Below are 12,531 nucleotides of genomic sequence, written 5' to 3'. Positions count from 1 at the left end.
AAATCTTTGGCTCAGAAAACATAGTAATTCGGTCATGGGCGATGTCGGGGCCCTGTCAGCATGTACAGCCTTATGATGCAGGTGATGTAACTCAGACCTTTTCCCAGAGAGTAAACTCCAGAAACAGCATTCTACTTTCCTCACCAGACCCCAGAATGAGAACCTAACTTGCTCTTTACTCTCTGACCACTCAATTTATATAACCGATGAACCTCATGCTCCACTTCAGGGAAGTTACCCCTTTTGATATGCGAGTACTTATTAGGAATTTTGTTTCTTTTAATGGGAGAGTAGGAAAATGCTTTGAGAACTCCTTTCCTAAGATCCTGGCTAGTTATTTTTTTACATACAGAAAGACATTCTTTAAATTTAAAAAATGGGGCCCACTTGAGAAATTGAAGAAAGCGAAAGGATCAAAGGTGTTAAAGGCAAGTATTCTGCTAGGGCTTTATCCCAAAGCCCTATCCTTATTCACCCAAGGAGGGGCTCTCAAATCCTAATCTCACACGTACCCCTCCCACTGGAGCATCTGTGAGGATCCAGATCCCTCGGGCAGCAGGACCTTCCCGCAGAAGAGCCCCTCCAGTCCTGGTCACACCAAATCTACTCTCTAAGTGCCCTGGGCAAGACAGTAAGGGGCAGAGGAGAAGGACTTTTCTCCCATTTCCTCTCTACATTCCACATATTTGGTGGAAAACAAACCTATTTCTCTAGCAGAGTCCTTCAAAAGATTAGTTTCCCCCTATATTCATCTGCCATAAACATTCAGCAGAATTCAGTACCCATAAGTGCTTTTATCATCATCCAAAACTGAATGGTTAGAAACCATTTAACCCCTGCCTGACACACAGCATGTAAGATATGCCACCAAGAGAATGTCAGAGGAATCCCCTTCTAATTATTCAGTAGTATATGGTGGTATAACAGTGAGTACAAGAATGTAACAGTGGTATAAAGGTAACAATCCAGTTATAGATCTTACGAAATGCCACATATCACAAGTATTTCTACTGTGGTCCCAGATTCTGTTAACTCTTCAGTGACCTCACAAAAAATGACTTACAAGATGATTGGCAGAATAGGGGAGGGTAATTTTTTTTCTTTTTTTTTTTTAGATAGAGTCTCACTCTGTTGCCCAGGCTAGAGTCCTGTGGCATCAGGCTAGCTCACAGCAATCTCAAACTACTGGGCTCAAGCTATCCTCCTGCCTCAGCCTCCCAAGTAACTGGGACTACAGGCATGCACCACCATGCCTGGCTAATTTTTTCTATATATATATATATATATATATATATATATATATTTTTTTTTTTTTTTTAGTTGTCCATATAATTTCTTTCTATTTTTAGTAGAGACGGGGTCTCACTCTTGCTCAGGCTGGTCTCGAACTCCCGAGCTCAAACAATCCATCCGCCTCGGCCTCCCAGAGTGCTAGGATTACAGGCATGAGCCACTGTGCCCGGCTACGGAGGGGTTTTTTTTATTTCTAGAACTTTGGCTGCATATGAAGCTTTGGGTTCCAAATGCCTTTTCGGCTTTGGGGTGCTGAGGCTAGGACTCTGCGCACTCTTAAAGCTCCGTTGCCAGCTGTTCCCTGTTAATTTCTGCCAATAGGAGGTACTAGAGGGAGACTGGAAGGCAGGAGTTGGGGAGACAGGACATGATCTTCTGTTTGCCAGCTGTTCCTACCCAATTTCAGCCTCTGGCTGCTCTAGACACTCCCAAAAGACGACCCATAACCTCCCTTCTCTCCCCAATCCCAGGGGCCAGCCACAGGCAAGGAGCTCCCATTGCTCAGAAATCTGAGTCTCGGCCACTCAGGGCTCCTCCTGAAGTTTCTAGGATCTGATAACCTCCACTTCCTCCCGTTGACTTCCCAGCCCTGGGGTGGTAGTTGCTCACTGTGGTTAATAGGCTAGAGTCTCTTTTTGTTCTTTCGTCCTCCAGCAACTGTGTGATTCCCCTGGTGAAATATCTGTTGTGTTTTCTGGGCTCCTGGCAGGATTTAACTGAGACAAGCACAAAAACTTAAGGTTGAAAGGTGGTGAATTTCTTGTTGTTCATACCATTGCTAAAGCATATTTGTGCACTTACAAGTACCAGATACTGTTTTAAGGGCTTTAGCATGCACAATCTCACTTAGTGCTCCGAGCAACCCAATGAGATGGCCACTCTCATAATCCCCATGTTAGAAACTAGAAAAATGAGTCCCAAGGAAATCAAGAAACCTACTCAGAGATCACATAACTAGATCATACAACTAGAAAGTAGTAGAGCTGGATAGAATACAATTCCAAGTTTGACCCCGAAGGATGCCACATTTCCTGCAAAAAACAAAACAAAACACTTTAAGGCTTTTCTAGATATCCCATGCTGCTTCAAAGGGCTACTTATGCTGTCAACAAATAACTTACTATAGGCATATGAGGATAACAAGAAAGCAAGCATAACTCTTATTTTATAACAGTCCCCTTCCTTTTTTCATGCCACTGCTTGTTTAGTGCAACAGTATTATTTGTCCTGTGGAACGTCTTATATTCTGGACTTCATGGCATCATCCAATTTGTCCCTCTATTTTCTGTACTTCTTGTAAACTCAAAGTTAGATTGAGACTGAATCCAGCCAAACCTCTATTATTGGCCAGGCTAAGTGGCTCACACCTGTAATCCGGGGAGGCCGAGGCAGGAGGATCACTTGAGGTCAGGAGTCTGAGACCAGCCTGAGCAAGAGGAGACCCCTCCACCCCCAATCTCTACTACAGATAGAAAATTAGCTGGGCACGGTGGTGTGCACCTGTAGTCCCAGCTACTCGGGAGGCTGAGGCAGGAGGATTGTTTGAGCCCAGGAGTTTGAGGTTGCCGTGAAGCTAGGGTGACACCGTGGCACTCTAGTCCAGGCAACAGAGCAAGAGTTTGTCTCAAAAAAACAAAACACACACACACACACACACACACACACACACGAAAAAAAAAAACCCACCTCCATTATTTAGATAAGAGCATTTCATCTATAGTGGTCTGTATTTCCCCACTGCATCAAAAGACCAGGAGGCACATATCTAGTCATTCCACTTTCAGTCATTCTAAAATTAATGAGTCGATTCAAAATCCTAATCCTTCCATTATAATGAGAGTCCGGAACTGTAAGTGCAAAATTATCACTGTCTATGATAAGGCTTTCCCACAAGACAGCATACCCAGTGCATATAAATAAAAGATATAAAAAGTGATCCTTCTCGAAACTAAAAAATACTATTCACTCAAGTCATCAAGGAAAGAAAACACGTAACAGCTCATCCTACTCCTAAACAAAGTTCAATAAATGTTTTTGTTGATAAATATATTAATCATTACAATTGTAAAAGGGGGTCAAAGGTGAAGAGTTCCAAAGTCTAGTTTCAAGCTTCTTACAATTCAGTATGTGTTCTTGTTTAATTCTTTTAATCTTATATGCTCATATTTGCCCATTTGAAAACAGAGATAATGTCACCAACTTGGCATTACCTCAAAGGACTACAGGGAGAGTAAAATGAAATACGACTAAGTTAGATTTGGCAAATAAAGATTTATTTTATTTATTTGTTTGCTTGCTTGCTTTTAAAAACAGGGTCACTGTGTCACCCAGGCTGGAGTGCAGTGGCTTGATCATAGCTTATTGCAGCCTTGAACTCCTGAGCTCAAGCAATCCTCCTGTCTCAGCCTCTCCAATAGCTGAGACTGACTACTGCAGCAAGCCACTGTGCCCAAATAATTTTTTACTATTTTTGTAGGGGCCAGGGGCAGGGAGAATGTCTCAGCTACATTGCCCAGGCTGATCTCCAACTCCTGGACTCAAGCGATCCTCCTACGTTGGCCTCCCAAAGTGCTGGGATTACACACATGATGAGCCGCTGCACCCCACCAAGATCTATCCTGATTAGATTTTACCCGGAATGAGGGAAAAACACAATAAACTGAAAGCCAGAGAAGCCACCAAAAATGCTGTAAACTAAAAGTTTGAGAAGCTGCCTTAATCTAAATTTCACGAGATACTATGAATGAATTAAAAAGAAACTCTGGGGGCCAGGTGCGGTGGCTCACGCCTGTAATCCTAGCACTCTGGGAGGCCGAGGCGGGTGGATTGTTTGAGCTCGGGAGTTCGAGACCAGCCTGAGCAAGAGCGAGACCCCGTCTCTCCTAAAAATAGAAAGAAATTATCTGGCCAACTAAATATATATATAGAAAAAATTAGCCGGGCATGGTGGCACATGCCTGTAGTCCCAGATACTCGGGAGGCTGAGGCAGTAGGACCCCTTGAGCTCAGGAGTTTGAGGTTGCTGTGAGCTAAGCTGACGCCACGGCACTCACTCTAGTCCGGGCAACAGAGTGAGACTCTGTCTCAAAAAAAAAAAAAAAAAAAAAAAAAGAAACTCTGCCACTAGCCTGTAACAGATGTTAGTATTCTAACAATTCACTTAAAATTGGCTGCTACCATTTGATTATTTTATTGAAAGCTACATTATATTAGATGTAGTTTCTGAACAAAAAGTCATAATAAATTACATTTTAATACCATATTTAATATGGCCCATATTAAAATAAGACCAAACTAGTATTCTTGATATCACAACACTTGCTTTGAGGACCCATCCCTCAAGCTGCTGAATTCCCTAACCAAATGTTAATCTAAAACAGAAAAACATATAAAGTTTAATCTTATAAGTCACAGATTCCATCTACAAAGTAATTTTTAATACATTATATAAATTGAAATATATTCAGTATATACCGAAGAACCAACTCATTCCTGCAAGGATTAAACTCAATAATACTGTTCTGAAGATAAATGCTGTATAAAATATTCTGAGCACAAATCATTTGTTACCAAGCAAGGGACACTGACTGGAGAATCAGACTTCAGACCAAATTCCCTCAGCTCACCACCAAGCAAACCTTTTAACCAAACTTTGCATTTTGATGAGGGTTCTGGATTAGTGAGTCATCAAATGACACTCTAGAAGACTAATCTAAAATACATAAAGCTAATTACTCTTGATTTTTATATTAGAAATACATAAAAGCTGAGCAGTTTCTCTGTGCCACCTTCTCCAAGTAGGTTTTGAGAACTTTGAGCTTCCAAGGCCAAGGCAAGAGGACTGCTTGAGGTTAGGAGTTCGAGACCAGCCTGAGCAAGAGCAAGACCCCCTGTCTCTACTAAAATAGAAAATATGAGCCAGGTGAGCACCTGTAGTGCCAGCTACTAGGGAAGCTGAGGCAGGAGGATTGCCTGAGCCCAGGAGTTAGAGGTTGCTGTGAGCTAGGCTGACGCCACGGCACCCTACTCAGGGCAACAGAGCTGAGACTCTGTCTCAAAAAAATAAATAAATAAAAAAGAAAAGGAAGGAAAGGAAGGAAGGAAAGAAAGAAAGATCTTTGAGGTTCTATTGTCTGGAAAAGTCAAACATTTTTCTCTTATCCCTTCAAGTATTGGTGTCTTAAATTCTCACCTTGACATCATTACATTTTAGAAATTGCTGACACAGGCTATCCAATTGTTCTAAATAGTTTATATTTATACACAATCACTACAGTGCCACCATCTGAGCAAAAGGAAGCAGAATATTTTAAAATGAAGCATAAGTAGCAGGTATTTATCTTTTAAAAAAATTGCCAAAGTGGGAGCTTCATATTTAAATACAATGGGCATCTGCTGTGCAAGGTGGTTCATGCATGTAATCCTAGCACTCTGGGAGACTGAGGCAGGAGGATTGCTTGAGCCCAGGAGTTTCAGGTTGCTGTGAGCTAGGCTGACTCAACGGCACTCTAGCCTGGGCAATGGAGTTAGACTGTCTCAAAAAAACAAACAAACAAAAAAAAAACCACAAACAAACAAACAAAATAAAAAACGCAAACTCATCAGAAAGAACTCAAATTAACAAAGTACTGTCTTCATGGGACTGAATGAGGAAGATTACCCAAAAATATATTTCAACTCTTTTTAATCTCAAAGAGTGTATTTAAAAGATATACTGTGCCCTTATGAAGAAAAACCCACAGTGACACACAGATTATAAGAGAAGAATTTTGTGTTCTGGCATACCAAAGAGTTGAGGGAAGGAGAAAAGGCTTTGGAAAAGCTAACAACAACAGGCACAGATACTTAGATCTTAATTTTAAATATAGAAATTCTTACCTCCCACTGTAAGTGAGGCGGGATATTTCGTATCTGAAGTTTTCGTATCCTGCAGAAGAATTAAAATGTTTTTTAAAAGAAAAAATTATAAAAGCAAAAAACATTAATAGCCAACATGGAAGTTTAGAAACTATTGAAAATATTAATTTTATATTAACTATAAACCAATATATAATAAATACAACTTAAGAGGAAGAAACAAAGAAAGTCACAAGATACATAGAGATCCAGCATTACTGTATTTCTTATGACTTATTTTACTAGCCACTATAACTGGCAGATGTGATGTTTGAAAAATGTTGTATCTGATGACTACATCCTAAGTTCAAATCCTTTAGCCTCAAATTATGCATCCCAGGACACAAAGAAAGCCTTAGTTCAGATGTTCTTACTCTGAGATCACAGCAAAAGAGTCCATGAATAAAATTCAGAGAACTCAAAATTTGAGGGGTGGGGACCCACAGGGGGAATCATGCATTTATCTTCAGTATTCCCTAACTAAAATTTAACACTTCCTTCAATTATGAATGTTGGCACTAAACCACAGAATCGTAGTACTTGTAATTTTGACATCAATATAAAATCAGATATTTTCATACCACATTAGGTTGTTGCAGATCTTTAAATATCATCCTACACTCATTACTGTGAAATTTAGATGTGTTACTAGAACTTGTTACTTATTATGTTAAGAAGCACATATGAGTTTTAACATTTTGCTAACTGCATTTCAAAATAATTGGTTTCCCTTTATAATCTTACGTATTTTATGCATTTTTAAACATCCTGAAACATAAGAGATCCATAGGTTTCAGACTGCCAAAGGGGTCCGTGGTATAGAAAATGTGAAGAATCCCTACCTTAGCTCAAACGCCCCGTAGCCCCTCCCAATGTGTGTATATGTGACATAAAGGAAAGGAGTAGTAGAAATAACACAACTATATATTAATTGAGATTATACTATAGATGCCACATGCCAATCACCTCCTTAGACAGGAAAAGAATTTACAGTCAACTAGCTATTAAAAACAAAACTAAAACAAAAATAACTAGCAATTGAGCATGACATCTCAAGTGAAATAACTTCTAAAATTAGGACTACAGAAAGAAAAAAATTTTTTTAAAGAAAAAAAAAAACCCCATAAAATTAGGACTACAGTAAACTTCCCTTTCCAAGTCAAATAATCGAAGGTTTTGATGACCCATAGCTAAATGTTAGTCTAGATTCATAGCCTAGTTCTTTGCCTCTTCCCTTTCCCCGGAAGCATGAGAACAAACAAATGCTACCCCTGCTGCCAATCCTTTTGAGAACTCCAAAGAAAAAGTAGATTAACCAAATTCGGGTATATCCCATCTGCAATCGTAAAATGGAGGAGGGAAGAGAGAAGCACTCTTACATCATTTTTAATGACAGTAAAACAAAGCATAATCATAAGGGGAAAATACACCAGAGAATGTTAATTTAAGAAAAAAAATTCCAAACAACACCTAGTTTAAATTTACAGACAAAATACTAGTTTGGGATTTGTTTTAAAATAACTCATGCATGAACACCTATGTGCACATATGGAAATAACATTCATCGGAAATCAAGCAGGTGGGAGGCGGGAGGAGGGGATTTCACACCTAACAGGTACAATGCACACTACCTGGGAGATGGACATGGTACAAAAGCAATTTATGTAACCGAATCGTTTGTACCCTTGTAATATTCTGAAATAAATTTTTAAAAACAAACAAAAAATAACTCCTGTGCTAATAACTGTTAAAGCTGCAGGACAGGTACTGCCTCTCTGCTTTTGTATTAGCTTTATATTTTTTATAAAAGGCTTTAAAAATATACTAATAAAGACTTTTAATTTGTAGATTTCACAACTGCTATATATTGCTCCAGCTAAAAGCAAAGTTGCTAACACTGTATAAATATTTACCCTGCGTAACCAAGGAGGTAAGATTTGCTACATATATTCAAGTACTAATCGGTTTTAATCAAGTATCTGACACAGTAAGGATTAGCAGCACAGTGTTAAGAAACTAAGTGTTCATCCCCACTGGATTCATTTCTTTGGGTGTATATATATTACAAAAAAATTCTTCCCAAAAGTACACATTTAAATGTACAAAGTTCAGCTTAATTAGCAAGTGATTATTCGCATTACATAAACAACCACTTTACAGGGCTCCCAAGAAATTCTTTAAATAGGATACTATACTTTTGTACATTAACAGTAATCCATTAGCCATGTTTTCCCAAGGACTTTCTAACCACTCTTTAAAACGTACATCTAACACCCACTTACTTATTGGAAGTTACTCTAGAATAATTATTTCCCTTAAATGATTCTCTAGTTTCCATCACTTAATTCTCTTGTTTTATTTTAGACAAACGTCAGATTTTCATACAGTTAAGTGTTCTGACATCTAGAACTGTCCTTTCCCATTTACTTAGTAACTAATCTTAAACTCTGTATGCAGTTTTACCTCCAACTCCTAACCCTGTGCTCCACTCTTATCAGTACAAGAGTCAAGAGGCACAACATGAAAAGAGACCAACCAAAGGCATGAATTGTAATCATCCAGCACAGAAACAAACTTCTGATGCGGAAAGAACTTTAAAAAATCTACCCCACTCGCTGTACATATCAAGTTGACTGTACATGATTAAAACACTATCACACCTGCTTCTTTGATCCTCTCCCATCTTAGCTTTGAGAATTGGGTTATATTTAGGTTTGATTCTAAATACCTAAGAGTCAAGAAAATAGGTATTTCCAAAGACTGATCTATCATATTGATTACCAAAGCATTAAAGTTCAATTTAAGTATCAGCAAAAATATCAGTGTTTCACCTCCTAAGACACACATAAATACAATAGGATGCACACTCCATAATAACATGGACTAATTAGGTCATATTCACTGTTGCATTCAGAGCCTGAACAGTGCTAGGCACCTGATAAATATTCAATTCATAGCTAAATTAAGATTTGTTATACAGAAGGGGGAAGAAAAAAACAAGACTCAGACAGAACCAACACCCAAAAACTACTGACATTTCCAATGATTTTCTTACAGCTTATAAAGGGAATGAGAAAAATAAAGCCACACTTGGGTTCGAGAACAAAAACAAAAAAAGGGGGGGGGGGGAGAAAAACACACAAAAGTGAATCGTTTGTGCTTCAGAAATTATTATTTTTATTTTCTATTTCTATGAATGGTAATAGTTTGTTTTGGTTTGTTTTAATTTCAGCATATTGTGGGGGTACAAAAGTTTAGGTTACGTATATTGCCCTTGCCCCCCCATCCCCCTGTTTTCATTAAAAAAAAATAAATAAATAAAGGCCCTTCAATACAATCTATTCATAAATTAATCATATAGAATTTAAGAGTTCCCCCTGCCCCAGAGGGAAAAATAGGGTAAAGTTCTCATACTAACAGATAAAAACTTTTTTGAAAAATATCTACAGTGCTTGAAATATTAGTTACCAGGAAAATTCAATGTTTATTAAAAGCAGGTTTAATTACAGGATAAAGCACCAATAGAGAATTCACGTCGACTCTGAAGGAAATCTTCAAGATCTTTAGTAATCAATGGAACGGTTTAAGTTGATTTTACAGAAATTTTCAAATAGACACCAAACTAGAAATCCTAATAAAATGGGCCTCCATATATCCATCACAAGCTTCAGTTATCAAATATGATCATCTGAACCTGTTTGTTCTATACCCACAACTTTACCAACAAGTCCCACTTACATAGCATGTCGTGCTGAAGTACATCAGGAAACAACTATGAAAAATAAGGACCTTTTTTATTTCAACATAACCACACCACTATTATTTCTCTTAAAAGTGGTTAGCAAACATTTATTGTTATCAGATATCTACTCAATGTTTATTCCCAATTACTTATTACTATCTTTTTACAGATGGTTTGTTCATACTAAGATCCCAACAAGATGTACACATGTATAGAGCTGATATGTCTCCTAGGTCTATTTTTATATTTTCTTGCCATTTATTTCGTGGTCCAAGGTCATAAATCCTATACAACTCATTCTCGATTTTTACACACTGTGTCACTTTAGTCATTTTTTATTATATTCAATTTGATATGTGTAACTTTAGACATTTTTTATTATATTCAATTTGATATACAATGTGTAATATTTTTATATACATATCATAAACATCTATGAACCCAGCCCAAATAATAGCAAGGTAATTGAAGCTACCTGCATTCTCCCCCTCCCAGAATGTAATTATCACCCCAACTTTATTCTCGTACTTTATTTATAAATATATTCATTAAAATTGACTTTTTAAACAAGTAGACAAAATACTGTTAGCAGTCTCCTAAAAATGAAAACAATAAATGTCTAGTCATTACTACAATTTTCCTGATTAAAAATTTTTTTTCTTAACAACTTGTTCAAATCAGTAACCAAATCAGATCCATACATTGGATTTGGTTGACTATGACTCTAGTTTTATAATCTAAATGTTTTCCTTTGTTTTTCCTTGCAACTTATTTGGAAAAACACCAAAAACCTAAAACCCTGTCATTTGTCCTGTAGTTTCTCACTGCCTGGATTTTGCTAATGACACACCTGTGGTAGTGTTTATTATGTTCCTCTGTCCCCTATAAAGTGGTAATTAGATCTCAAGGTTCAGTTTGATTTTTGTTGTTGTTGCTTGTTTGGAGAGACAGTAATATTCCATAGAGCATGTTCTGTGCTTCCACAGATGTCTCTGGTTATCTTTCAATGATGCTGGCAACGACTAGTGATCATTACCCTAAATCCATTATTTCATTCAAGGTTGAAAACCATGATCTTCTCATTTTATCATGCCTTCTGTGATTTTTCAGCTGGAGTTCTTCCATAAAGAATAAATGTCCCTCATCAAATATTTGGATACTCTGAAGCATAGTGAGTACAGTAAAGGCAACATAAACACTTGATCTCTCCCTTCTGCAGCAGACCGTTTTGTTTTGTGTCCCTTATCACATCACCTCACTCATGGCCAGATTTTATTTCCAGCTATGGTGGACTATACCATATACACTGGAGTTGTTCCACCTCCTTCCATCCCTAAGCACACACACCTTACACAGCTCTGCTTGTTTACCTCGGGGCTTTCTCCAAAGTGTCAAAAGAATACAGAAGCAGCCCCAAAACATTGAAGAAATAAGAATTTGCGATTTATGTGTAGCGGGGTGAGGTCAGGGAGCCCGTAAATGATCTAGTCTTTCAGATGGATAAATCTGGGAGGCATTCTGTACAATTCTCTAGGGTCCCATTTTCCCTATACTCAATAAACTACCTTTCATTGGCTTTTCCTAATTTGTCATTTAACATTCCCCATTCCCTCAGCTCCTGCTTCTTGAAATCATCTGCAAAATCAACCAGCTTTAATACAAATCTTTGTTTCACTCGCGGCTTTATTTCAAATTTTTCAGAATGAGTTAGGGCCCTGGCATTGTCCAAAGATGACCAAATGTTTAATTTTGTCCATATCATTATGTCAGGCGAATGCGACAACCACACTACCAAAACTTCCAGTCCATATCATTATGAATTCATGTATTTGTAAATATTTTGTGCATATGAATCCTTTTTGATGCTCAAATGGCCCCAATCTTTGGCCAGTGAAATGGTCTCTTCACATTGGCTCCCACATCTTTTGACATGATGCCAGTAATACGCGAGAGCTCTCTTGCTTTCTGTTATGACATGATATTCCAGGTTCAACTTGTGTATTTCTTGCTCCCATCTGCAGTCAGCCTTATCCATATAGAACCCTGATCCCTTTTAGTCAGAAATAGTACAGAGACTACAATCTGGTCACTAGGGGTGTTCATTGTTATTAGATTGGTCATTGCTCCCAGGCCAGACCTAGAAAATACACATTCTGTTTGGAAGGAAAATAAACCATGCATTCATACTGATTATTTCCAATTCATATTTTAGATGGCTAGGTTTTTTCAGAAAGCCCAATATTTGCATCCTTTCTGCTACTGAAAACTTTGACGACAGAAATAAGAATATAAACAAAAAAGTGGTTTTACATTTATTATCTCATTTACCCCTCATAGTTAACATTTTATAGATTAGGAAACAAAGTCAGAAGTGGTTTAATTTGTCCAAGTACGTGTAACTAGTGTGTGTAGCAGAGTCAGAATACATCTCCGAGCATTCTGGCTCCAGAGTCCATCCTCTTACCCACACTATATTCAGTATTACTGATTTCACTTATAATCCAACCATATCAAATAACTTCAGAAAAAAGTACAGATTGCATGTTAAATTCAAAAGGTAAAAAGATATGCTAATCCTAAGCAAAATTTTCACTTTACCC

At 37.7% G+C, this 12,531-nt stretch overlaps 1 protein-coding gene across 2 annotated transcripts in view; it reads right to left on the bottom strand.

Moving 5' to 3' along the window:
- The window catches only part of IGF2BP3 (insulin like growth factor 2 mRNA binding protein 3), a 123,151-nt gene that overhangs the window by 78,055 nt on the left and 32,565 nt on the right, over positions 1-12,531 (bottom strand). For both annotated transcript variants that reach the window (XM_069461986.1, XM_069461987.1), the window contains exon 3: positions 6,172-6,220. In XM_069461986.1, coding sequence (XP_069318087.1) covers positions 6,172-6,220 — 49 coding nt within the window. The remainder of the gene's footprint in view (positions 1-6,171; positions 6,221-12,531) is intronic.

The sequence above is a fragment of the Eulemur rufifrons genome, chromosome 29 (genome assembly GCF_041146395.1).
Source record: "Eulemur rufifrons isolate Redbay chromosome 29, OSU_ERuf_1, whole genome shotgun sequence".
Lineage (NCBI taxonomy): Eukaryota > Metazoa > Chordata > Mammalia > Primates > Lemuridae > Eulemur > Eulemur rufifrons.
Note: the sequence above shows the minus strand (reverse complement) of the source record. Positions and strands in the feature narration are given on the sequence as shown.